Source organism: Mustela putorius, unplaced genomic scaffold (genome assembly GCF_011764305.1).
Source record: "Mustela putorius furo isolate JIRA1106 unplaced genomic scaffold, ASM1176430v1.1 tig00004039_pilon_pilon_pilon, whole genome shotgun sequence".
In the NCBI taxonomy this organism is placed as follows: Eukaryota; Metazoa; Chordata; class Mammalia; order Carnivora; family Mustelidae; genus Mustela; species Mustela putorius.
In genome coordinates, this window is record NW_025422174.1 from 2,049,181 (window position 1) to 2,072,911 (window position 23,731).

Here is a 23,731-nt window from a genome sequence, read left to right on the forward strand (position 1 = left end):
CTCCCCTTTGCCTGGGACAGAGGAGAGAGATGGGGTTTCTGAAGGGCCCGCTTGCTTACCCCGGTGAGCTGTACCCCAGAACTGGCGCCCCCGCCCCTGCCAAGTGAACCTTCTTCCCTCCCCGGGGCTGATGCACCCAGACGCCCATGCTCACCTCTGAAGGAAGCTGGGGACTGGCCCAGGAATTGCGCATCTGGGGGCTCGGCTGCTAGGATCCATGTAAGCCTAAGGGAAACCCCAGGGCCAAAGACCCGAGGGATTTCATCTTGTCTCAGCTCTCCTGTGGTCACCCCGGGATGTGTGCACTGATGGCTTCCGAAACTGCGTGACTTGGGCAAGTTACTCAACCTCTCTGGGCCTCAATTCTCTCATCATAATAGTGCCTAGAAGGGTTGTGACACGGGTTCAGTGAGATGGTGCTGGACACGAACTAATGGCTGCGTCGCCCCCGATCGTAACCCCTCTGCGGGTGGGGAAAAGGAAGCTCAGAGAGGGGGCTGGGCCCCATGACATCCCATGACATCGCACCAGCCTCCAGTGACCTCTGCCTCCATTCTGGGAGGCAGCACGGGCCTCCTCTGCCTGACCCCAAATCCAGCACATCAGCCCACAGTCTTAATAACATCTTTTATTGATTTTGCAGGAGAAAAAAAATAGAATTTATTTTACAGTTAATGCCTGTACAGCTTTCTTCCCCTCCTCAATGGCATGGCGCCACAGTCATTATCAAGAGCAGTGGGGGTTCTGGGAGCGAGTGGGGGTCTGACCTGTGCCCCAGCCTCGTGTGGGGACAGACAGCCGGGCTGCCTTTAAGTGGCGGCACCGGCTTCGGTCCCTAAGAGCTTGATCAGCCCCCTGTTCCCCCGGCCTCAGCTCTTCTGGGAGCCCAGAGGCCACGTCTGGGAGGTGAGCGTGGAAGCCGGGGGCCCTGGAAGCTACAGAGATGATGGATCTTCTGCGGGAGAAACGTTCCTTATCTTCCCATCGGCCCCACGCTCCAAATGAAAAGCACATTTGCATAGCTGCTCCGCCGAAGCTGCAAAGCTCATAAAAGTATTTGCCGGGCTCTCGGTTGCATAGGAACCTACTTGGAGTACAGCGCTGCGGTGGGGCCGGGCGGGCGCCAGGAAGACAGCGGATTAATATTTGCAACGAGAAATTACCCACCACTGGGAAACCAATTAGATCCCTGATCCGAGCTTGTTACATCGATGGAAATAGATACGTTCTGAGCTTCACTCGGCTGGGGGTGCGGGGCACATTTCCAACTCGAGGGGAAGCTGCTGCGGGGGAGGGGGCCTGGGCAACAGGCACCTCTCGGCGTGACTGCAAGGGCACCTGCTCCGACGGAATGGAGGAATCCGCGCATCGAGCAGGAGGAGCCCGAGCTCAGAGCAGAGGGAGGGGGCGCCCGCCCCCAGACTAGTTCCCATGGAAGGGGAGGTGGACCCTGGGGCTCGAGGGGGAGGTGGGGGGCCTGGTCCTCGGCCTGCAGCCCTGCTGGCCGTCTGGGGTGTGAAGCTGCCCACCGCCCATCCTGCACACGGCTCCCTTTCTTCCCTCCGCGACACACACATCCCTGGGCGGTCCGTCCTCCTCGCCCGGGATGAGGCAAGAGGCTGCAGCAGTCCTGGCTAGACTTCCACGGCACCAGGGCACAACCCCACCCTCTAAGCCGGCTCCACCAGCCCCCAGATGAGGCAGGGATGTGGCGGGGAGGGGGGCTATCTGCACCTGCACTTGGGGTTGGTGGCTGAGGCCCCCTCCCCACCGTCCCGCTCGGCCCTGGGTGGCCACGCTCTGCAGGGAGGGGAGGCCCCCCCAGGCCACCTCACCGTCCCAGCCTGAGGTGGCCCAGTGCGTTTGTGGGCACAGGCGTTGGTGCCTGGGGCCCTGCTCTGCTGGAGCCTGCAGGAGGCACCAAGCTGGGGCTCCTGGGAGCGCACCCCGGAGGGGCAGAGGGAGGCCGTGTCACCCAAGTCGGCTCTCACTCCCCTCGTCCAGCCCCTGGAGTCCAGGCTGCCACGGCTGAGGACGGGGGGGGGGGGGGGCGGAAGACACAGGTGCTGGGGCGGGGCGGGTGACAGAGGCCGCCGCTGGCTGGGACCAGCGCTCCCTCCTCCGCGGGTCAGCACCGCCACCGTCGCGCTATCTCCTTTTCGCTTATGCACGTTTTGGGGCGTAAGGCTGTCAAGAGAGAGGACAGAGAGGCGCCATCACCCAGCCTCGGTCCCTGAGGGCAGCCCCACACCCGGGCTTGCAGGAGGCTGGGGATGTCCAAACTGCCTGCACTGCCGGCCCCGGGCATGCTGACCCGTGGCCGCCCTCCCCCCTCCTGTACCCCCGCAGCAGGCTCCGCCACACTGTTCCCTCTGCCCGGCCAAGTCCCCGTACGTCTTAGGGTGCAGCTCGAACAGCACCTCCTCTGGGAAGCCCTCACCCCGGGCATCCTCCACTGCTTCCCCGCGGCACAGGACAACCCCTTCCATACGGGACGTCTGCCCTTTAGCAGCCTTTCCCGTCTGCACTCCGAAGCCTGGCTCCCAAGAAGCCACACCGAGCTACAGGTGGCTTCAGGAAGGGCACCTGTTCTGCCCCCGCAGCCCCCCGGGGAGAGAAGAGGGGTCCGAGGGGCAGGCAGGGCTGGGTGTGGGTGTGGGACGCCGCCAGCTCCTTGTCTACACAGCCTGGAGTCCCGCAGGCGACACTGGGCGGGGCAGCGAAACTGACCTTGGTCAGCCAGGCTCTGCTTCCTTTTTGAGTTGGTGATGACCTGATTTTCATTCATCATCTGGACGTCCTGGTCCTCCACCTGATCGCTGCCGGGAGGGAGAAGGCGGAAGGCTCGACCCTTGCTGTCCGTCCTCGTTAGGGACAGTGAGGCGAGGCCACGGCCCAGCTTACCTGATGGCGGTGTGTCGCTCCTGGCGGCAGATGTCCGTGTCCTCGGTGAAGAGGATGGTGTGGTAGGGCACCGTGGGCTCGCACGTGGGCAGGATGCCCCCTACCAAATGGCCCACCATGGCCAGGACCCCATTGTACACAAGCAAGTCGTCCACCAGGAGCTGGCGGACACAGAGTAGGGGCTGTGCTGTGGGGCCAAGAGGTCCCCCCCTTCCCTCCCGCGGCCTTGGGCAAAGCGAGTTACCACTTGGAGTCTCGCTAGCAAGCCTGGCCTGTGCTGGGATCTCAGGCCCTCGGAACCGGGGATCGGCCCCCGGGGGCCTCCCGCACCCCGCCCTAGAGTCGCCTCCCAGAGGGAAGGACCGCCCTAGACCAAGATGCTTGGAAAAGATAAGATGAAAGAAAGGCCACTTTCTGGTTTTCAGGGGGTGATTCACATCACCGGGGGCAGGTCTGGGGTTCACGGTGGGGTGGTGAATTTCCCTGCCTCGGAGCACCAGGCATTTGTGTCTAAGGTGGCAACAGAGAGAAGCAAACCCAACTGCGGCAAATGATAATTGCCAGCAGCCTAATTACCAACGAGCACAATTATCTCGAAAAACCCAGCTGATAAGTACTCACGCCGAACTCTTTCACCCCTCGATGGGGCGTTTTCGCGTAATTCCACAGTTTGATCATTGACACGGTGGTGGGCAGATCGAAAATCACATAAACCCGGTTCACCTGTCGGAGACGAGAACTCAGGAGAACAGGCATGTTTGGAAACAGAGGCGCCGGGAGGGGGCGCGGGGTGCAGGCAGGGGTGAGCCCGGTGGACGCTGGAGGCGGCACTCAGGCAGCTGGGGGGGGACAGCGCGTGGGGTTCCCGCTGCCTTCCCTCTCCTGGAAGCCCATCTTGAGTCCGGTCACGTGTGGCTGCATTCGCAACAAACCGCCGACTGGCTCTGGGAGGCCTGTTTCCTTGGGCCTGGCGTGGCCCTGATTTAAATCCCCGCAGAGCATTGGTGCGCCCCTCCCTCTCCCCGGGGTCCAGCCAGAAACCCCGCGCGGGGCTTTCCTGGGCCGAGGGGGCAGCCCCCCCCCCACCCCGCAGAGTCAAGGAGCGCTGTCCCCCGGGCGGTCAGCACCGCCTTGACCCCGATCTGTCCTTTCTCGGGTTGTAAATGAGCAGCACAGCAGATAGGCCCCGAAGGTGCTGCTGGGTAATTTCCAGCCTGTGTCTTTGAACCTCTGCAGGGGGAGTGGGGAGGGGGTTGTCCGGATCAGTGGCAGAATCAGCTAGTAAGGTGAGGCTGGCGGCTTGTCCGTTCCCCCCCCCCGCGCCCCCGCCGCCCCAACAGACTCCCCCACATTAGGGGGCTCCTGGCAAAACGGAAGAAAGCAAGGAGCTTTCAGTGTCGGCCGCGGGCTGTGGGCTCAGTTCCGCCCCAGGCCCGGGAGGACGTCGGGGATCGCAGGGGTGCGGTGCTGCAGCTGGACCGGCCTTCCGGCTGCACCGTGGAAACAGTAAAGGGGCTCCAGCAGGTACAAATGTCTGAGTCCAGCGGAGAGAGTGACAGCTGCAGACACTGCCTCTCACCGAGTCACGTGACAGATGACGGTAACCACCTGCTGGCCGAACTCAAGATGGCCATAGACAGGTGGGGCCCGGTCTCAGGGGAGCTGCTGGACACTCGGGGCTCGGGGACGGAGACACTGGGCAACCTCCCACGCAGAGCTGCTGATGCTACTCCTTTCCGTGTTTGGAGAGCAAAGTGCCCTCCCTGTCTTCCTGGGCAGTCACACGGAGGGAAAGGGGACACTCTGCCAGTCACACTCATGCCCTAGGGCCTGCTGCACTCCTCTACCCAGCATCTGGCTGGGGCGGGGCTAGAACCCCATCTCCACCCTCTTGACCAACATCGCCAGGCCCAGGGGGACGGAGCACCCCCTCAGGCCCCCAAGGGACAAGTAGCAGCTGGAGGGTCTGAGATCTGGGAAACTGAGTCACCTGAAGAGCTGATAGGCCAGAGACAGGGCCAGGACGGCGTCCAGTGCCTGGTGACCTCAAGGAGGGGCAGGGCCAGGGGATGCGGCCAGGGGACAGGGCTGCCCGTGATGACCGACGGACGCCTGCCGCACGGGGTCTCCGGGGTCCCCTGCAGGCCCTTCTCTCTGGGGCCCAGAGACGGCCCGTCAAGACGTGTCAGCGAAGACCTGCGTCTTCCTGAGAGCCCGCAGGCATTCTGATGCGTTGGATAGCCTGCCCTGGAAGAAAGACATGTCCCCGAGACCAAGGACACAAAGGCCCCCCATGAACTCACCAGGCCGGGCAGGATGGGGGCCAGCCACATGTGCCGGCCATCGCTGGTGTCATTCACTTGGTCGATGAGCTTGTCGGGGGTCCGGACGTCCCCGCACACGCCCTCCAGGGAGTTCACGCTGTCGGGGAAGGCGGCAATATCTGCGGAGCCTCTAAGCTGTCATAACCCAAAGCAGTGTGTCGGGCGCCGCACGTCACTCTCCCGGCCACCAGCCTCCTCGCGCTGACGGCGTGGCTCAAAGGACGCGGGGGCTGGTGGGCAGAACGGCCGTCTGCTGCTCGGGGCCGCCGGGAGAGTGACAGCCACGTGAGCCATTCCGGGGAAAATGAGCGCCGAGGCTGGGAGGGGGGCAGGTGGCCAGCACCAGGGAGGGGTGGGGGGGCGGCCAGGCAGACAGTCGGCTGGAAAGAGAGCCGTCTCGAGGCAGGAACAAATTTGTGGCTGGCACTCTGGGGAGTGGAGGGCAAACCTCGAAGGTTTTTTCCTTTGGCGAAGGGGCTGAGGGATGGCTGGATACGGCTTTGGCATGGGGGGACTGGACACACTGCGGGGAGCCTGACCCCACGGGGACAGCCTGACCCCAGTGATGGCTACTCGAGGGCTGGACATCATCGCGGATCTGGACCAACCAGTTCCAGCGGTGGCTCTGCCTTCCAACCTGTGAGGTCTGGGGCAAGTCACAGAACAACTCGGGGCCTGCTTCCTCATCTGCGAAGTGGGTATAAGAACCTCCGCGTCCCAGAACGGATGCGAGCAGGCTCGGCGAAAATGAACAAGCCTTGAACCTCTGACGAGTCACTAATAACCATCAAAACCACCAGGAATCACTTATCCCAGGCCAGGAGGATGGTGTCACCAGGGGAAGGCAGAAAAGGATCCAGAGGGACCGCAGGGACCCCAGATGGGTACAAGACAAGCTCTGGGGTTAGGCCTGCTCTGGTGGGACCCTGTGGTGGGTTGGGGATCACAGGGCAAGGGCCCAGAGGGCTCAGGCAGGTGACATCAAAAGAAGAAGCCTGACGGTTCAGTGGTCAGACAATGGTCTGTAGAGCTAAACTCCCAGCTCTAGGCTCACATGCTGCGTGACCCTGGGCAGGTTACTTAACATCTCTTCGTTCCTCACGTGTAAAAGGGGGACAAATGCACTCCCCTTCACAAGCAGAGGAGGCACCATGGGACACGCCCTCAGAGTGAGCCCTCAGCAGAGGAGGCACCATGGGACACGCCCTCAGAGTGAGCCCTCAGTCAATATTAGCAATTTGTTTTGGGGGCCCGTGGCAGGGAGTAAGGACATGTTGGGGCAGACGGGCGGGGGGACTCCGGTCTAGCCGTGATCACTGTGTGTGGCTGCCACTGATTTCTCAAGAGTAGCTGAAGACTGGAGGTTTTCCCGTGAAACTCCCTGATTTTTAAAAAAAATATCAGCAACTAAGCTAAAATATTGAAAAACTCAGCGAGCTAACAGTTTGCAAAATCTGGTGGGGGGCGTTCCATGAACAAATGGGTCCGTAGTCCGGAAATTCAGGACACTCTGGGTTGAATACAGCGCCACCGGAGGCTCCCTGCAGGCCTTGGCCAGAGCCTTTAGAACTTGCCAAAGTACTTGTAGTTCTCGGGGACGGGGTGCATCTGGTTATCCTCTCCCAAATCCCTGGGCCGCAGGACTCCTGCCATGGACACCTCAGCAGGGGCTGGGAGCTGCCCATGGCTGTGCCCACCCCCCCAGGGGTCAGCATCTGACCCGGAGCAGAGCCCACTGGTGTTTTTATCCCAGGGTCTGGCTCCTACAGGGACACTTCCTGTCCTTCTCTGCACCCTCCCGCACACCCTTCTGCTGGGGTAGAGTCCCCGTCTGCCTCAAAAGGATACTGTTTTCCGACAGAGGGATCTTTTCCCCCCGCTCATCATACAGCTCCAGGCCCGTGAGACCAATATAATAGGGATCACCCCAGCTGGTCAGGAGTTGCAACTGGAAAATGACTAGGGGATGTTATTAAGGAAAAACAGGCTTAATTTTCCAAGAACAAAGCAAAACAGCGACAAAGATAATATAGGGCTGTACTTTCAGGGGCTTCTACAGATGAATAAAAGGAAAACATCATTTTTTTTTTTTACACTCTCATGGACACTGAAGCCCAACAGAATATACGTGGCATCCAACTGTCTTGAATTTTAACTATGTATGTGCGTGTTTTAAGAATTAAAAGCTGGGCACTATCACCGCCACGGGCACCGTGTCCGGAGAACAGGCTGCCGGAGAGCCAGGATGCTCGTGTTCACTCACCTGCCTGGCCCCTTCCCGGCTCTGTGGACTTGGACAAGTTCCTTAACCTCTCTGGGCCTCTGTGTTCTCAGCAATGACGCGGGGGTCCTCGCAGCACCCCCGCACTGGGCTGGGGGAGGACGGAGTTACGAATGCACGGTGACAGTGCCAGGCCCAGGAAAGGATCCAGCAAACCGGGGCTATCCTAACTTCTACGTTCATCTCCTCCCTGGCTCCCCTCCAAGGACAGCCCCCAGTTCAGTCCCTGGGGAGAGCTCCAGCTTCTCTGGCCTCTCCCAGCTGGAGTCCTGGGTGCTGCCTCTGGAAACCTCAGTCCACACCTCAGCCAGCTGGCTGACCAGGGGGCGGGGTCTGGAACCAAGTCCCCGCCCCCCGCCCCAGCAGCGCTCAGCGAGCCCGAGTCCATCCTCCCCCGGGTTTCCCGGCGCGGCGCCCCAGCACCGTGGCCACGGCCTGCCCGGAACCCCAACACCACCGCAAGGGCCGAGCCCTCTCCTGGGGTTCCGGGCGCGGACCCCGAGGGCCCGGGATGCGCGGGCAGGCAGGAGGAGGATACAGCCACAGGGCATCAGGGGTGCCTCGTAGTCCATGGTCGCCCGCTCCAGGCTTTGCGAGTCAAGCCTAAAAAGACACAAACAGCACCAGGAAGCGGAAGATCTCAGTGGCCTCGATGGCTGGTCAGTGATTCCCCCGGCGGCACACTACATGAGGACGCGGCGGGTGGGGGGCTCCCTGGCAGCGGGGACTGACCTTGTCTGTTCTGGAGTCCGCTCCTGACCACCCAGCCCTCTGGCCCTTTCATGAACAGGGCAAGTGCACGCGGTGCCCACGGCTGAGCGGGACCCGTGCAGGGGTGACGGACGGGAGGGAGTGCGGGGCTGGGGCAGACTACCCCAGGGGGTGGTCAGGGAGCCAGCACCTGAGCTAAGAAGGAGGCAGACACACAAAGCATCACAGCTGAACCTTCCGAGCAGAGGAGCAGCCAGAGCAAAGGCCCTGTGGTAGGAAAGCACCAAAGGGGCTGGATCGTGGGGCAGGATGGGAGGCCGGCAGGAAGAGGAGGCAGGAAGGTGGGGCGCACCCTGCAGTCTTTGCTTGGGGAGCCTGAGCAAGGGCCTTCAGTAGCAGGGACCTCAGTGCCCGCATCTGTAAAATGGGCAGAATAACCGCTTCCTCAGAGGGCAGGTGGGAAGATTCCCTGAAGGATGAGCGCAAAGCATCTGTGAACGGATCTAGCACTTGGGAGGAAGAGTTCTCAACCTCGGCACGCTCCTCCCTGGGTGCCTCTCTCCCGGGTCCATGGGCCAGTCAGTACCCTCCAGGCCTCGCTGGTTTTTCTTCAGTTTCAAGGGCACTGTTATAATTAAGTGGCTGTTCCCAGTGACGGGTCCAAGAAGCGGTCCCAGCCATGGTGGAGGGAAACTCATTTTGTTCTGTGAGCTTGGCCTCTGGCGTTTGGACGTGGGGGGCGAGGGAGGGGTTTAAATGAGTAAACGGAACGCGGCATTTACAAGGTGTTACAGCCTTAATGCAGCTGAGACGAGGCCCAGAAATACCAGCGCGCCCAGGACGTGTTAGCCTCTCACTTCCTCTTTGAATCTCCCTAAACCAGGAGCTCGGCAACAAGAGAGAAGGCCCGTCCCCGAATTGGCCAGTGGGCATTTCTGGAACGGGACGCAGGCTGGAGCCTCTTTTCCCAGCAGGAGGTGCAACAAAGCATTAAAAGAGCTGAAGCCCTCCAGACCGTGGGGGACCCAAACATCCCCAGACAAGGTGGGCTCATCCCGCGGGCTTCCGCGGACGCCTGGCAGAGCATTAGAAAACCGCCAGGTTGAAAAGCGACGCGTTTGATCATCATTTCAAAACCTTTAGGTAGCGACTTCAGAGCTACGCGTGAAGCCAGCAGCCGGAGGACAGGGAGGGACACTCCTGATGCTGCGAGCCCTCACCTCCGGGCCGGCGGGGGCAGCTGGCGAACATGCAGGTAGTCCACAAAGAGAATTTCTTGAGCGAAATCAAAGTGGCAGTTGCCCGGCCCCTTCCGGATGAGGAAGCCCTCTGGAGGGGAGACACACAGGCCATCCAGGGAGATGTGGACGATTTTGGCCTGGCAAACAAAAGGAGGAACACGCTTGAAGAAAGGCAGCCAGCCGGCATGCGGGCCAGTGGCGTGGGCCGACGGGGCTGGGGCGGATGTCCAAGTGTGACGGGGAGCCCTCACGGAGCCCCCAGGCCTGGGACATCCCGTGGTCTGGCCTTCCTCTCAGACCAGGACCGCCTGGCTGGGCCATGCTCCGTGCCAGGTTCTGAGCTGTGTGCTGGACGGACGGACAGCAGGAGAACAGGCAGGTGTGGCCCCTGCCATGGTGGCCCGGCTCAGCCGCCTGAGGTGGTACAACCTTTCGGGCCTCCCTCCGCGGAGACCCTGGCTGGGCCAACTAGATCTGCCTCGGGGCCTGGTGAGTCACAGGCGCTTACCAAGAGCCTGCCAAATGGGTTCGATCTGGGCCAAGGTCTTCCGCTGGCCTGGGGCGGATATCACCAACTAGAGGCCAGGATCTACCAGTAAATCTCAAAGCCCGAATGGCACGGTCTGGAGTGGCTTCCCTGGGGCGGGGTGGTGGTGGTGGTGGTGGTGGGTAAGCAGAGGAGGCAGGAGGCCAGCACTCTCCCTCTGACAACGCATTTTGGAATCGGGACTCCCCACATCTTCACGGTGCGCAACGTGGGCCCGACTGCTGACCACACTGGTAGATTTTCACCTTTGGGAGACACCGAAGGGCTCCTCTGTGTAGAGGAGAGCCCTGCCCTGGGTCCCACTGATAACGAATATGCCCCCAAGCCCTTCATTCCTTCAGCGTTTTGGGGGCCCCCCTCATGGCTGCCGGTCACAGGGCACGTAAGCCTGAAAAGTGTAGGGTAAGTGGCTTCAGGCAAGGCTGGATATGGGGACCAAAAGGCTGTTCCTACATCTCTCCACTAGGCTTTGCTCAGTGGGGTTCAGACCCTGGCCCAAGGGCTGGAACCGGACGAACAGAACTGTCACCCGCTGGTCGTATGATTGGACCAGGGACATGGAACCGGACCAGACCAATCAGCGGGACTCCTGTGGTTTCACGGGGTCGCCTCCAAAGAGGAGGTCCTTCCGCAGCTGGGTGTGGAGCTAGCTGGAAGCTGGGCGTCACAGCGGAGGCCCGGAAGGCCCCCTCCAGGACGACCCCCACCTCTAGGAAGGGCCCAACTTCCCCACGCCTGTTTATTCCCTCGGACAGGGTTTCTATTACTGCCTCCATCTTGCAGCCATGGAAACCAGGAGTCCAAAGACACTAAGCAATTTGCCCAAGGATCTGCCGCAGGGATCTGAAGCCCATCTCCGATGTGCAAGGCCCGGCTCTAACCACACGCCAGGGACCCGTCCCCAGGGCATCCACGGGGCCTTGGGGTACACAGGTGCCCGAGGCGTTTTCCTGGGGAGACGCAGTTTCCGTCCCCTGTACTCTGGGATCTTCCCCACCCCCCGCCAGACTCTGTCCATCTCCCTGCCTCCTCCTTCCCGCTGTGGCCACTTGTCACCCGCTCGCCCACGCGGATGGCGGCCAGGCCTTGGAAGCAGGGCTTTGGGTCCAAGATTTCCAGGCAGCAAATCCAGGTCACGGAGCCTTATCTGGAAGGACCGATGTGCTCAAGGGAAGATATGGGCCCAGAGGCACGAGCTGAGCCCCGAGAATGTTCTCCTAATGCCAATCTATCTGCCTTTCTAAACGTGCTGATCTGACAGCACGCTCCGGGAGACGCCAGTGCGGCCCAGGAGGATCCGTACAGTCCGAGGGGCTGTCGGCCCAGAAGGTGAGCGCCTGGGGCCACCAACTCCATGCTGGCAACCCCCCATGGTTCTACGGGGCCCACAGAGAAATGACGTGGCACAGGCATGGTGGGGAGCCACACTGGGGCTCCCGGGATGGAGGCCTGGCTCTGTTAGCGTCCGTGTGGCAGAGGAGGTCGACCACCTTCCCAAGGCAGGTTATCATCCTCATCCTCCTCACTTTACACACGGGGAAACAGAGATGCAGGGGAAGCAGGCCACTCGCCAAAGGTCACACGGCTGGCTGGGGTTGGAGCGGGGATTCAGACCAGCGCCTTAGGACTTTAGGGCTCCAACGGCACGGCTCTATCTTAGGGGACATTGTTACCATCACTTCCGGGTTGTAGTGGGGAGGGGACGAGCATATCACAGTCCATAGTCACAAGGACAGAAGGGCCCATGCTAAGGGCACTTCTGGTGTTCTCTTCCCACAGTGTGGCAAGATGCCTGCTTTGTCACACCCAGAAGCGGGAGAACGTGGTATGGAACTGGAGTGTAGGCTCCCAGCCCAGCAGATGTGCACTGGGGCTCTCGCTGTGTGACCTTGGGATGGGTGAACGTACTGTTCTGAACCCCAGTTTTTAATACTCTACAAGAGAGTATACATCTGCTTCCCAGAAGCTGGAGTGAGGGTCCCCTGAAAAGAATGGGTACAGAGCCTGCAGCTCAGGGCCTGGCCCCCAAAGTGCTCAATGAACACCAGAGCCCCAACCCACCACTACAGTTCGGGGGCTGGGCCTGCTGAGGACCCCCCAATCCCCAGTGCTTCCGTGTCCCAAGTCTGCCCTGGGGGCTCTTGAGTCCACATTTGTTGTTTGCAGGAGGAACAAAGAGCAAGGCGCTCTCTCCCTGGCTGTAACCCCCTAGCTCCATTTGGAAAGTTCTGGAAGATTTATGCGCCTCTCCGGCAGCCACGCCAGCCATTCATCAAGGCGCCGTTTCCCTGACAGAGGACTGAGCGCGGCTGCTATTCCCCAGCTTACCCCGCGATAGGTGTCCTCGGGAGATTTATTGTAGTTCCAGAAGCGCAGGCCAGCGATGCTTTCGGCTCTGTCGAAGCGGATCGTGACCACGTGGTCCAGGCCAGGCGAGAACGGGATGAGCCACATATGCTCATCCTCCATGGTGATGTTGGCTCCGTCGATTAACCTGCAAATAGCGGGGAGGGAGCGGTGAGGTGGGGCTCAGCCACGACCTGTGGGAGAAACCAGAGCCAGGGGTCTACACCCGCTTACAGCCCCCTGCACCCTGCCTGGTATGAGCCTGGACACACTGGGCTTGTTAAGCGGAGGTGGGACTCATTACAGTCACTCTGAGGCACCATGTCTCATCTGTAAAATCAGACAAAATAAAGTCTTTTAATAGTCGGTGCTGTTTAAAGTGCGGCAAAGGGATCATCAGGTTTAAAATAAAGGGGACATGTGTCATCCTTCAGGACCTTCTAACCTGGTGATCTCGTTTCTGGAGTTATTTTTCCTCTAAGGAATATTTGTGGGAAAGGCTCTCTGCACAAAGATATTCGTTACAGTGCTGTTTATTTATATTAGCATAAAAGGAAAAAAAAAAAACCCAACAACCAAAAAAACCCCCAAGTGGTTAAGTAAAACAAAGGGTTAAGTAAACCTGCACAGTTGTTCATATGATAACCGTGAGGACGACGCAGTGAAGTGGAAAGTGATTTCACTGCTGGAAGAGGGGGACGGGGGCCACACTGGACACACTGGGCTTGTTAAGCGGAGGTGGGACTCATTACAGTCACTCTGAGGCTCTGAGGAGGGACGATGAAGAAGTGAAAAACACATTCGTGTCACAGGGGATGCGAGCTGGATGCTTTTCTCTACTTTCCAAACTTTCCGGAAAAGGCTCTATTGGCTCCATGGTACATTTTGGAAGAATTCGATTCCTTCCTTCTGGTGCCCTGTGAGAGAGATGCTAAGGCACTAGAGCAAACTTGGCAGCTCTTGGTGTGGGAAAAGCACGAGAAGGGGGAGGTGTGTCTGTGGGGAGCTGGTCTGGCCGTAACCATGCAGTCTCGACAGCGCAGGGAAGCACCCTCCCCGTCCTTAGGAGGGAGCCCCGAGCACCCTTGTGTTCTTCGCCACTGTTCTGGACGAACTCATCCCCTGGCCCGCGTTGCACTCCTATCCTGGCCAGTTTCTGGTTCTCCTGTTCTGAACAACCTCCCTCATCCTTCTCAACGTGGCCTGTGCCTGTCCCAAAGCTGTCCCGCCACGGACTGCCCTGAACTGCTCAGCACACCGCAGCCCAGGCCCCAGGAACAGAGGGGCCCAGCTCTCAGACTCTTGGATAACCCTTCCCCCGACTCCCTCCTAATTTCCTGGTGACTTTGAGGCTGCCGTGCCAGGAAGGAATTTCTAGATTTAAAAATAAACTTTATTTTTTGTTTTTACATCTTTAAGTTCAGGATTTGGAATAAATCTTACAATCTAAGTGTTCATCCATGGAGGTAATGTTTCTTTTTTTTTCTCTAAAAGGCTGTTATTAAATTGATGGATGGTGTGTCTTACAATTGCTGGCATCTTAAAACTGAGGAAATTCAGCAATTTAAAACGGAGGTGTTTGTGGAATTAGGTCCACTGGAGAACCTTCCACTTCCTTCTAAAAGCAATTACCCTTGTGTCCTAGACATGGGGCTGTCTCCATACAAAAATGCTACCCAATTCTGAAAGTAGAGAGAGTTGTCAAAGTGTTTATAGTTGATAGTGAAGGGAAGTGCCTACAGACACGGCTAAGAACATCTACATGATACTTCCCAGGTCTGTCCACAGAAAAGCCTAGAAACTGTGACCAATCCAGTAACAATGAGCATCTCTAGGGGCTCGATTATGGTCTCTAAATACCATTTCACACTAAAAGGAACCAAGGCTTCTTGGGGAAAATGGCTGATTCCACATCTGGGATAAGAAATATACAAAGGGAGCCTGGAATGTCTTGTGACCTCAGAAAGCAGGAGAGCTGTCACAGACTACTATTTTAAAAAAGGATCCAAGCGCTCTCGGTATCTAAAAGCAACTGTAAGTTAAAACTGCAATAAATTGAGACCCTCACAGTCTGTTTAAATTCATGATTTATGGTAACCAAATGCAAACCTTTTAAAGTATGCTAGGGAAACAATTTTTTGATTTTTGCAAACTAAAAAATAAAGGGAAAGAACCAAGCATGTAGACTGCCTTTCCTATTTGCATTGTACTGCAGAGTAACCAAATAATTGAAGAAAAATTTTTCTTTATTGGTGAAAAAAAGAGTGACAGGCTCAGCGCCCCACCATCTTGTAACCAAGTGGATCTAGCCACTGAGCACTGACCACCCATGTCACAAAAAGCTTCACCACCAGACACTCTATATGTTCTGAAGGGAAGTTGCAGTGACACCCACACCATGTCATATCTGCCCCTGTGGTCAAACCTCAATCTGATCAGATGGCTAGATCTAATGAACAATTTACAAGACATACAGGGGCCTGAGGAACAGGTTAGATAACACCATGGAGATGCAACCAGGATAATCCAGACTCTATAGGGCAAACAAATATTTCTTTAAGAGATAATTCATAACAAAAAAATGAAGAAAGATGGAAGGGAACCTGGAGGTTATAAAAAGCATAAGAGATCTATCAAAGAATCATAGCATAGGGACCTTATCTAGATCTGAACCCGACCAGTCACAATGTCTGGACCTTTTCTGGACTTCAAACTAACCAATCACAACGTATGGACCTTATCTGGATCTCAAACCAACCAATCACAACACATGGACCTTATCTGGACCTCAAGCCAACCAATCACAACATGAGGCCTTTTCTGGATCTCAATATAAGAAACAAACTTAAAAAAGGAAGATGAGAAGAAGGCTTTCAGGGAAATAGGAACATGCTGGGTGTCTACTAATTTAGGGACTCACCATTAATTTTTTTGAGTGTAACAACAGTACTGACACGTTCTCTTTAAAATCCTTATTGGTTCGAGCTACACGCCAAACCGTGTAGAGGTGAACGGCTATCAGGCTTGGGAGCTGCTGTGCTGACATCATCTGGGGGGAGGGGTTTGGGAAGTGGGTGAGTGTGGATGAACCAGTGGGGCCGGCTGTGTGCGGATCACTTCTGTAGCGGGAGCTGACCCAGCGGGCTCCAGGCCTAAGTATATGGGTGATCTGCTTTTGGGGTGTTGAGTGGTTCATGAGCAAACATGGACAGCAGGCGTGAGGTTAAGGGGCCCCTGATGGGAAAGCAGGAAGGAGTCTACCATTGACGGCGGCGCTCTGGGCCAAGCTGGCAGTGCAGCTGTGGTGTGGCCATTCCCTCCCTGCCCTCCCGCCAGGGGACTTACTGTCCCCTCCTACTGATAAGGCAAGTGAGGCAGGGGAAACAGTGGAAGTCCGTGCTTACGTGCACAGGTCTCCCGCAGACATCCATTCCGATGACTCTGACCCTCAGAACGAGTCTGGGTGACTTCTGGCCAGTTTTTAATCTCTCGGTAGCTCAGTTTCATTTGTAAAGGGGATGGCCTCTTAGGGCTGTTTAAGGCATAAACGTAACCTGCTTAGTGTAGCCCCAGTGTCGGGGCTCCAGGAATAGCACTCTAATTTTATTATCATTACTATCGTAGTTGGAGAGGTTAAGAAACTTACTAGCTGGCAAGGGGCAGAGCCAGGATTGGAACACATGCTTCTGACCCCTCCAGGCTCCTGCTGTTTACAACTCCAGGCAGAGCGCAGGCCCGGCAGCTGTCCTGAGCAGGGGGCCGGTGCCTGTCCCAGGTTTGTCTTATTGACTGGCCCCAGTCTGGGCTGATACAATCAGATAGAAGCGGAGGAAAGCACCCATGGACACTTCCAGAGCCATCCCCTCCAACCTCGAGCAATGGCAAGCTTTCAGCCCCCAGAATGGGGCTGCTCATGGTCAGGTGCAGAGCTGGCGTTCCAGGCCCTACACTGAGCATGGTGGAGAACACACAAAGCACGGCTGTGTCTGGGAGCAGGGGAACCCTGCCTGCCTCTGGCCGTGGGGCCTTTGGGGGTGGGGGGTCACCTCCCTTTCCCAAGCCTTGGTTTTCCTTGACTCTAAAATGAGAAGTCACAGGGGACACCGGAGGGGACAGAGTCACTAAAGTGTCTGACTCTTGAGCTCAGCTCAGGGGTTGGTCTTAGGGTTGTGAGTTCAAGCCCTGAGTTGGGCTTCACGCTGTGGGTGGAGCCTACTTAAAAACATATCAGTGAATAAAATGGGAAGACCACAGACCTCACGGGGTGGCTGGGGAGGGCAGAATGGGGAATCACTATTTGAGATTTGATTCTGGAGTCACAGAGCCTGAGCGACCCCGCCTCTCAGGGGGCTGAAGCGTCCTGCTGCTCACGCTGGGAGTGGAGGGCTCTGAGGGCGTCTGCAGGTGGCTTCTCACAGACACTTACTTGTCCAGGGTCCGGGAGTCATCGGTGTACTCGGGGAGGTCATTTAGGTCTCTGGGAGAGGCAGAGATCTGGTGCAGGCTGATGGGCAGCGCCTGGCCGTCCTTGCTCACCACTTCCAGGCCCGTGAGCCCCAGGTAGTGCGCGTCTCCCCAGGAGGCAGTGAAATTCAGCTGGAGGCCTGTAGGAAGAAGAGTGAACAGCAGCGGTTGTGGAGACGGGAAAGGAGGTACCTTCGGCCTCTGCGTTCTACCAGCTTGAAAACCCCAACTCAGATGAAAGTGCCTTCGGGGCAGGCTCTCTACCTCTTCTCTTAGGGACCCGAGGGCCCGGGACACTGCTGATGTTCTGGAAATGTCTGCAGGACGCATGGGCCAGTGTTGTTTAAACCTGCACATGGGGGTGGGGGTTGGAGCCTGGGTGTCTCAGTCCGTGAAGCGCCGGTTTTCGTCTCAGGTCATGATCTCAGGGTCCTGGGATCGAGCCCTGCGTTGGGCTCCCTGCTCAGCGGGGAGCCAGCTTCTCGCTCTCCCTCTGCCCCTCTCCCTGCTCATTCTTCTTCCCTCTGTTTCTCTCAGATAAATACAACCTTAAAAACCAAACCAACCAACCTGCACCAGCACTGGATGCTTCCTCCTGTCTAGCGCACTGCCCCAACCAGCTGTTTCACACCCGAGCGTGGCTCCCTGTGCCGCTCGGCCAGCAGGCCTTGTCCACCTGGCTTCACCCACTTGTCTGACCTCCTCTCACACCAGGGGGCACGGCTCCACCCAGACAGTCTCAGTCATTCCTATTTCCATCCCTCTCTCCTGTCACAGGGCCTTTGCCCATGCTATTCCCGCCGAAACTCACGTAGCCTCGTTGTGCTCACCCTTCAGATCCCAGCTCACTTCCTCAGGGAAGCCCTTCTGACTTCTCTGACCACATCCAACCTCCGCCCACAGCCTGCCACCAACTTCCATGCCCTGGTCACCAGCGTGATCTTGTGACCATTTGGTAAACATCCGTTTGCCCCGCCAGAGGCGAGCTCCCTGAGGGCAGAAACTCTATCTGATCTGCTAGACCTTTGTGTCCCCACAGCCCGGCGCAGTGCCTGATGCACAGCAGGAGCTCAGTCCAGATGGAAAGTTTAAATAGGTAACTGCGCGCGGGCAGCTATGTCGATACAGGACGTCAGAAATGGACACTTTAGACACTGGGCACTACTGCGAGACTCCCGGGATTCAGAGTAAGGAAGCGTTTTTACAATGATAACCCCATCTTTTTGCCCTTGCCTCACCCCCGTCCATCAGAATCCATCTAGAACTGACCCTCTGTGGTCCTGAGGCAATACGGTCCAGGCGAGTCATCCATTTGCCCGGAGGGCTCAAACCGAACGAAGCCCTTGGTCAGGGCCTGTCCAATACTTGGCTAGAGCTCGTCTCTCCTTACTGGTGTCCCATTAGAGCAGGACCAAGCCCACTGAACTCTCCACCCTGGGAGAACGTGGAGCCTCTTTCAGCACCCTCCTGGGGGCTTGTGTTCAGAAGATTCACATCCTAGGCAACTTTCACCGAAGGCCACCTGGAAGTCACGTGGCCTCCACCTCCTTGAGCTCAGGAGCGGAGGCAAAAGCCCAGGGAGGCCAAGCCGCCCGGTCTTCCTGGAGCTCGGCTTCCTCTCCTATGTGCCTGTCATTTCCCACCTACGTTTTGTCACGCAGCCTCTGATCCTTCTGCTCTCCATGGTGCTGAGGCGCCCTGGAGAGCGTCCTGGGGGCAGTGGAAACGTGGGACCAGCCTGGTACTGGGCCACACCCTAGCTTCTCACCGCAACGGCATGCAAAATGACCACAAACTCTTTACAACGTGACTCTGCCACTCCTCCCATCCAGAAGCGGAGTCTGTATGTCCACGCCCTCACTGAGGCCGCTGAGAAGACACCCTCAGTCTGGGCCACATGACACGCTTTGGCCAATGGGAGAGCAGCAGAGGTGGCGAGGGCAGAGGACGGAAAGCGCGCAGGTGCACCTCGCCACACTTGGGGGTCCCGCCGCATGAAGGAGCCAGCCAGGCGTGCCCGGTCTCCCCACCACCCCGGCCAACAGCCTCCTGACCACTGGATGCGGGAGAGAAGACACCTGAGGTCATTCGGTCGCCAGCCCATCTGCCAGCAGACCAGACCTGTGCACAGGCCCAGGAGGGGCCCAGCCAAGCCAGTGAATTATGAGCCTGTCGTGGAGTAAACAGCGGTGGGCTGAAGCTGCTCAGGTTTGGGTTGGTTTGGTCTGCGGCAGAAGCTAACCGATACACTCCTTTTCATCCTGAGCCCGCGTTCAAACGTCCCCTCCTCAGAGAGGCCTTCCCTGACCGCTCCGCTCAAATGGCACCCCCTCCCTGCTTTATTTTCCATCACCACACTTGGCGCTACCCCACAATGTATTCTCCAGTCCTTTGCCTCCGTGTTTTCTTGTCTTTTCCCCTAAGATGGAAGCTCCCTGAGGGAAGGAGCTCTGTCGCCTCTGTGCACCGCTGTAGCCCTCAGAGCCAAGAACAGTACCTGGAAAATAGATGATCAATAAAAGTTTTTTTGTTCTTTTTAAGTCAATGATGGATCAAACAGTAGGTATTCAGTGGATGAACATGGGCAAATGAATCAAAGTAAGATCACGGAGTTTCACCAAATTCATAGTTAATGGTAAGCCGACATTTATTGATCATCTATTATGTACAAAGCCCTGTCCTTGGACCTGGAGATCCCGGGGTCAACACAGAGCAGAATATCTCTGGGAGACACCGCTGAGATGACAGACAATCAGCCCATAACAGACAAAGGATCGTTCCAGAGAGTAAGGAATGCCATGAAGACAAGAAGGCATGGGGAGGGGGTGACTGAGCGGAGTAGCGGGGGTCAGGGAGGGCATCTCTGAGGGGAAGCATGGGAGCTGAGGCCCGGCTGCCATTCCTCAGTATTCCTGGAAGAACATTCCAGGCAGAGAGGACGGCGAGGGTGCAGGCTCGGGACGGGAACATAACTGATGACCAAGGGACAAGGAGGCCGGAAGGGCTGGACGCATCCGAGATCACGCCACGAAGCACGATTTTCTCCTCTCCGCGGTGGGGAGCCTCTGGAGGGTTAGACTTCGAAGAAGGGGGCTGACTCGGTCCCCTCACCTGGGTCGGACGTTGGGCTCTCCAGGGAGACCAGGGAGGGGCCGTTGTGATATAAGGTACGCTGGACAAGGGGTGGCCCTTCTGAAAACGGAGGGAAGTGGCCAGAGGCACCGCCGGGATGCTCAGTGGCTTGTGCGGAAGTGAGGGAAGGAGACGACGTTTCTGACGCAGGCGACAGGGTGGCTGTGGGGACCAGTCCCAAGACGCAGAGTGCACGGAGTCGGAGGAGGGAGAAATGTCACCTCCTCCGGGGGGAAACAGGAGCGCCCCCTCCCCCCACCAGCCTCTCTCCAGCCGCCCCTTTGCTGGTCTGGCACACGGAGCCGCAAGGACATCTAATTCGGGGTTGCTCCCAAAGCACCCGCTCTCCTGTTTGAGCTCATATTCACGCTCCGTATTCATCTTCCTCTGGTGTATCAATTAGTATTTATATAAATGGAAATTAATTTTGTTATTTCTCTCCCACGTTTCAACTCTCTCAGCTACTTTCCTATTCATCACTGCTGATATTTGCAAAACGCCCAAAATTAGTGTCATCTGCAAATTAGCAAGTCATATATCCCCTTTCAAAACATTAATAGGATTGGCCATATTTACCAACCCCGGCGCGTTCCCCCCGGGTCACGTTATCAAAGTGCTCTCCATTTGCACAGGCTGGTGAAGTGGGTTTAGGAATTTAGAGACAGTGGTGGGGGGGACAGGGGAACACAAAGGTTCAGAGAAGAGCGATTCGGAAATCACACGCGTCCAAAAGTGGAGAGAGGCTCGGTCAGGAGGTTTTTCTTAATACTGAGTAGAGAAGCAGAGACACCGCGGGTTCCTTACAGCCAAAAGGGCTATGAGCTCTGCTCCTGGCCATCACTCCCGAAGGGACTGGAATACATTGCTGAGAAAGGTCAGAAGCCGGTTCAGCAGGAAGGACATTTACAGACAGCATCTTTGGGGAAATCATCAGATGAAGGGGACAGTGGCGGCTTCCGGGCCAACCTTCCTTCCTCCCTTTCCTCCCTGGCTGGGGCACTCACACCCCCAGCAAGAGCGTGATGGCGGTAGCGGGGTATGCTGACCCCTCGCCTGGGACTCTGGGGATGGGCTCTGACCCAGGCTGGCCAAACCATGTTCAGCATCTCACCTCTGCCCCCGCCCCGCCGCGGGGAGCCACGGTGATTGGTTTATGGATGGGCACGTGATCCAAGCCAGGACGGGGAGACCTGATTCCCCGCCCACTGTTGGCCTCAGTGGGAACAGAAGTTCTTGTGCGGACGGGTCCCAACGGGAGGGAAGGTGAGAGAGAGAGAGACAGGGCAGAGGGCGGGAGGGAGCCACCAAGGCCACCACTGGACAGAATAAGAACTGAGTGGTCGGGGAGATAGGGCAGGGGAAGATGAAACCAAGCCCCACACCGGGCTCTTGCCTGCCCGAGGCTAGTTCTAGCAATTGTGCGGCACTCTCGGCGTCACTGAGCAAAGTGCGCGTTCTGGAAGGTAAGGAGCCGGGCGGCTTCAAAGGCAGCATCTTCTCTCTTCTAAGAGGGAAACTGTCTTCCTGCGGTGAGGGGAGGGAGAGAGGGTCCTTCCTACACGGGTGGGCTTCCGGAGGAGGAGGCAGGTGATAGCGAGGCCTCCAGAGGGGTGTGAGGGATGCTGTGCGCACTGCCCGGGTCCCACGCCCCCCCTCCCCGGAACCGAAGGGCTCATTCCTCCAGTGGAGCAGAGTGCTGAGGGCTGAGGGCTCACAGGGTGCACCGCCCTTGGCCTTGCCCCTCCTAGGCACAGCCCACAACCCGAGACATGTAGATACGGGCGTAGAAAGGCCTGGGCCCCTCACTCAAGACCTCTCCAAGGGGTCTTTGCAGCTCCAGAGCTGGCAGAGGCCTTGAGAGGACTCACGAGGCCCAACCCCTCCCTCTGCCCAGCCCACCTGCCACCCCCCTCAAGAGCACGCCCCAGGGGGCTCCAGCGGGTGTGACTGCAAACAGAGGGCGACAGAGTCTCCTGAACAAGGAAGGGGAGGGAGACCAGTGAGCCGGGACCTCGGACCCGAAGAGGCCCCGGACACAGCGCAGGTGCTGGCGGCCGGCGCAGGGGGGGAGGGAGGACCTGGCTGGAAGAGTCAGCAGGGAAAAGAAGAGGGAACGGAACCCGTGAAGCCCAGATGGGATGTGCTCCGAGGCCACAAACTGGCAGCGGGCTGGCTGAACATACGTGTTTTGTTTGGCTCATAGGGTGTTTTACAATATTACAAAATTAGTCACCAACACTTAAAAATTCGGAGGTTTCACATAAATATCCAGATTTCTGTCTTCTCAGAAGACCCAGCACCCTGGGCGAGGCTTCCAGCCACCCCCGCCCCACCTGGAACGGGGAAGAGGCCTGTTCTCCTTGCGCACGTGCCTGAGTTTGAGTGCCCTTCTGGAAAGGCCTACTGCAGAGAGGCAGCCCTCCTCTGAAGCGATACGGACCTGGCGGGGCCAGTGGACCCAGTCAGGGCTGTGTCAGCCCCCACTCCTCCCGCGGCTTGGCATCTCTGTACAACGTACAACCTGCCCAACTGTCCAAGGGAATGCCTGCCCCAACTGGGCCACGACGCCCCCTGGCCCCTGATGGTCCTCCTGCCCCTGGACACTGTCCCCAGAGAGGATACTCACAGATCCCGTGGTAGATGCCTGGCTCTGGCGTGGTTACATCGGGGGCAGGCGGAAGGGACGGCGGCTCGAGCTCCAGGACCTGAGTGCGGGTTGGGGGAGGGGCAGAGGGAAAGCAGGCGACTTTAGTGAGACCCGCACAGCCGGCTGGACGCTCTCCCCAAGCATTTATGCACCCCGAGCCCCAGGTAACCCCTTCTGTCTTTTCTTGCATTGTCTGCCACTGTGGAAGCCCCAGGATGGGTAACACGGGCAGACCTAGAAACCCCCCGTTCTTGTCTGAGTCCCCGCCAGCCACTCTTACGGGGAGGGGAGGAGTCTGACACCACCAGCTAAGGCGATCAGATTTTCTGGAACAGGGAAGGACCCAACAGACGCGTCCTAGGGAGCTGGAGGAAGGAGGGAGGGGCCGGGGAGGGGCGGAGGTCAGGAAGGAGGGGAGATTCAGCCGCAGAGAGCGGCTCTCAACCCAACGGGTGTGGGAAGCCAGGATGGCGCAGCCCCGACCCAGCGGCAGCCGGCGTGGGCCGGCACACGGCACTGTACACATTTGGCTCATCAGACCCCACACTGTAAGCTGGGACAACGTCGCGGACGAGGAAGCTGAGGAGCGAAAGGAAGGGAAGGCGGCTGCCCGGACGCAAGAGGTGGGTGGGCATGGTGTTTCGGTGCCAGGAACAGCAGTGCCCTCAGCCCGGCCCCTGAGGCCCTTCCTTGCCTGGCCCTGGGGAGAAGGGTGAGGAAGGTGGCTGCCAGGAGGATCCACGATGCCCAGCAACCTCGGGTCACCAGGGAGAGGCCGCTGCCTGGCACCCCGTGCCTTCTCCTGCCTTCTCTGCCTCCTTGCCTTCCCAGAGCCTTCGGGATCTCTCCCTGGTGGGTGCGCTGAGCTGCGCACCCAGACAGGTAGGATGCAGGTCCAGCCCTGTCACTTTCTCGGGGTGAGCCACTAGCCTCCCAGAGAACTTGGGTTCCCTGTCTCAGAGACAGAATGAAGGGTTCCTCCCTGTCCCTCACAGGCTGGATGCGATCAGTGACCATTAGAAGCATTCGGAAAGGGCCGGGCACACGAAAGGCTTCAAGGTCAGCTCCCGACTGGACACCCATGGATCCAATCCAGACCACAGACGTGCTGGGGCTCACAGAAGGTTTGAGAGC

The 23,731-nt window shown here is 58.1% G+C and overlaps 1 protein-coding gene across 4 annotated transcripts in view; it reads right to left on the minus strand.

Annotated features, from left to right (window-relative positions):
* Nucleotides 1–613: 613 nt before the first annotated feature.
* Nucleotides 614–23,731, minus strand: part of KATNIP (katanin interacting protein) — a 172,676-nt gene continuing 149,558 nt past the window's right edge. The window contains exons 19-29 of one of the 4 annotated variants that reach the window (XM_045072506.1): nucleotides 22,577–22,655; nucleotides 16,781–16,958; nucleotides 12,337–12,502; nucleotides 9,441–9,598; nucleotides 8,048–8,112; nucleotides 7,077–7,187; nucleotides 5,208–5,347; nucleotides 3,526–3,627; nucleotides 2,905–3,065; nucleotides 2,731–2,819; nucleotides 614–2,187 (exon numbers count right to left, since the gene is read on the minus strand). In XM_045072506.1, the coding sequence (XP_044928441.1) occupies nucleotides 2,129–2,187; nucleotides 2,731–2,819; nucleotides 2,905–3,065; nucleotides 3,526–3,627; nucleotides 5,208–5,347; nucleotides 7,077–7,187; nucleotides 8,048–8,112; nucleotides 9,441–9,598; nucleotides 12,337–12,502; nucleotides 16,781–16,958; nucleotides 22,577–22,655 (1,308 nt within the window). In that variant the 3' untranslated portion in view covers nucleotides 614–2,128. The other 3 variants (XM_045072505.1, XM_045072507.1, XM_045072508.1) reach the window with 3 other exon arrangements.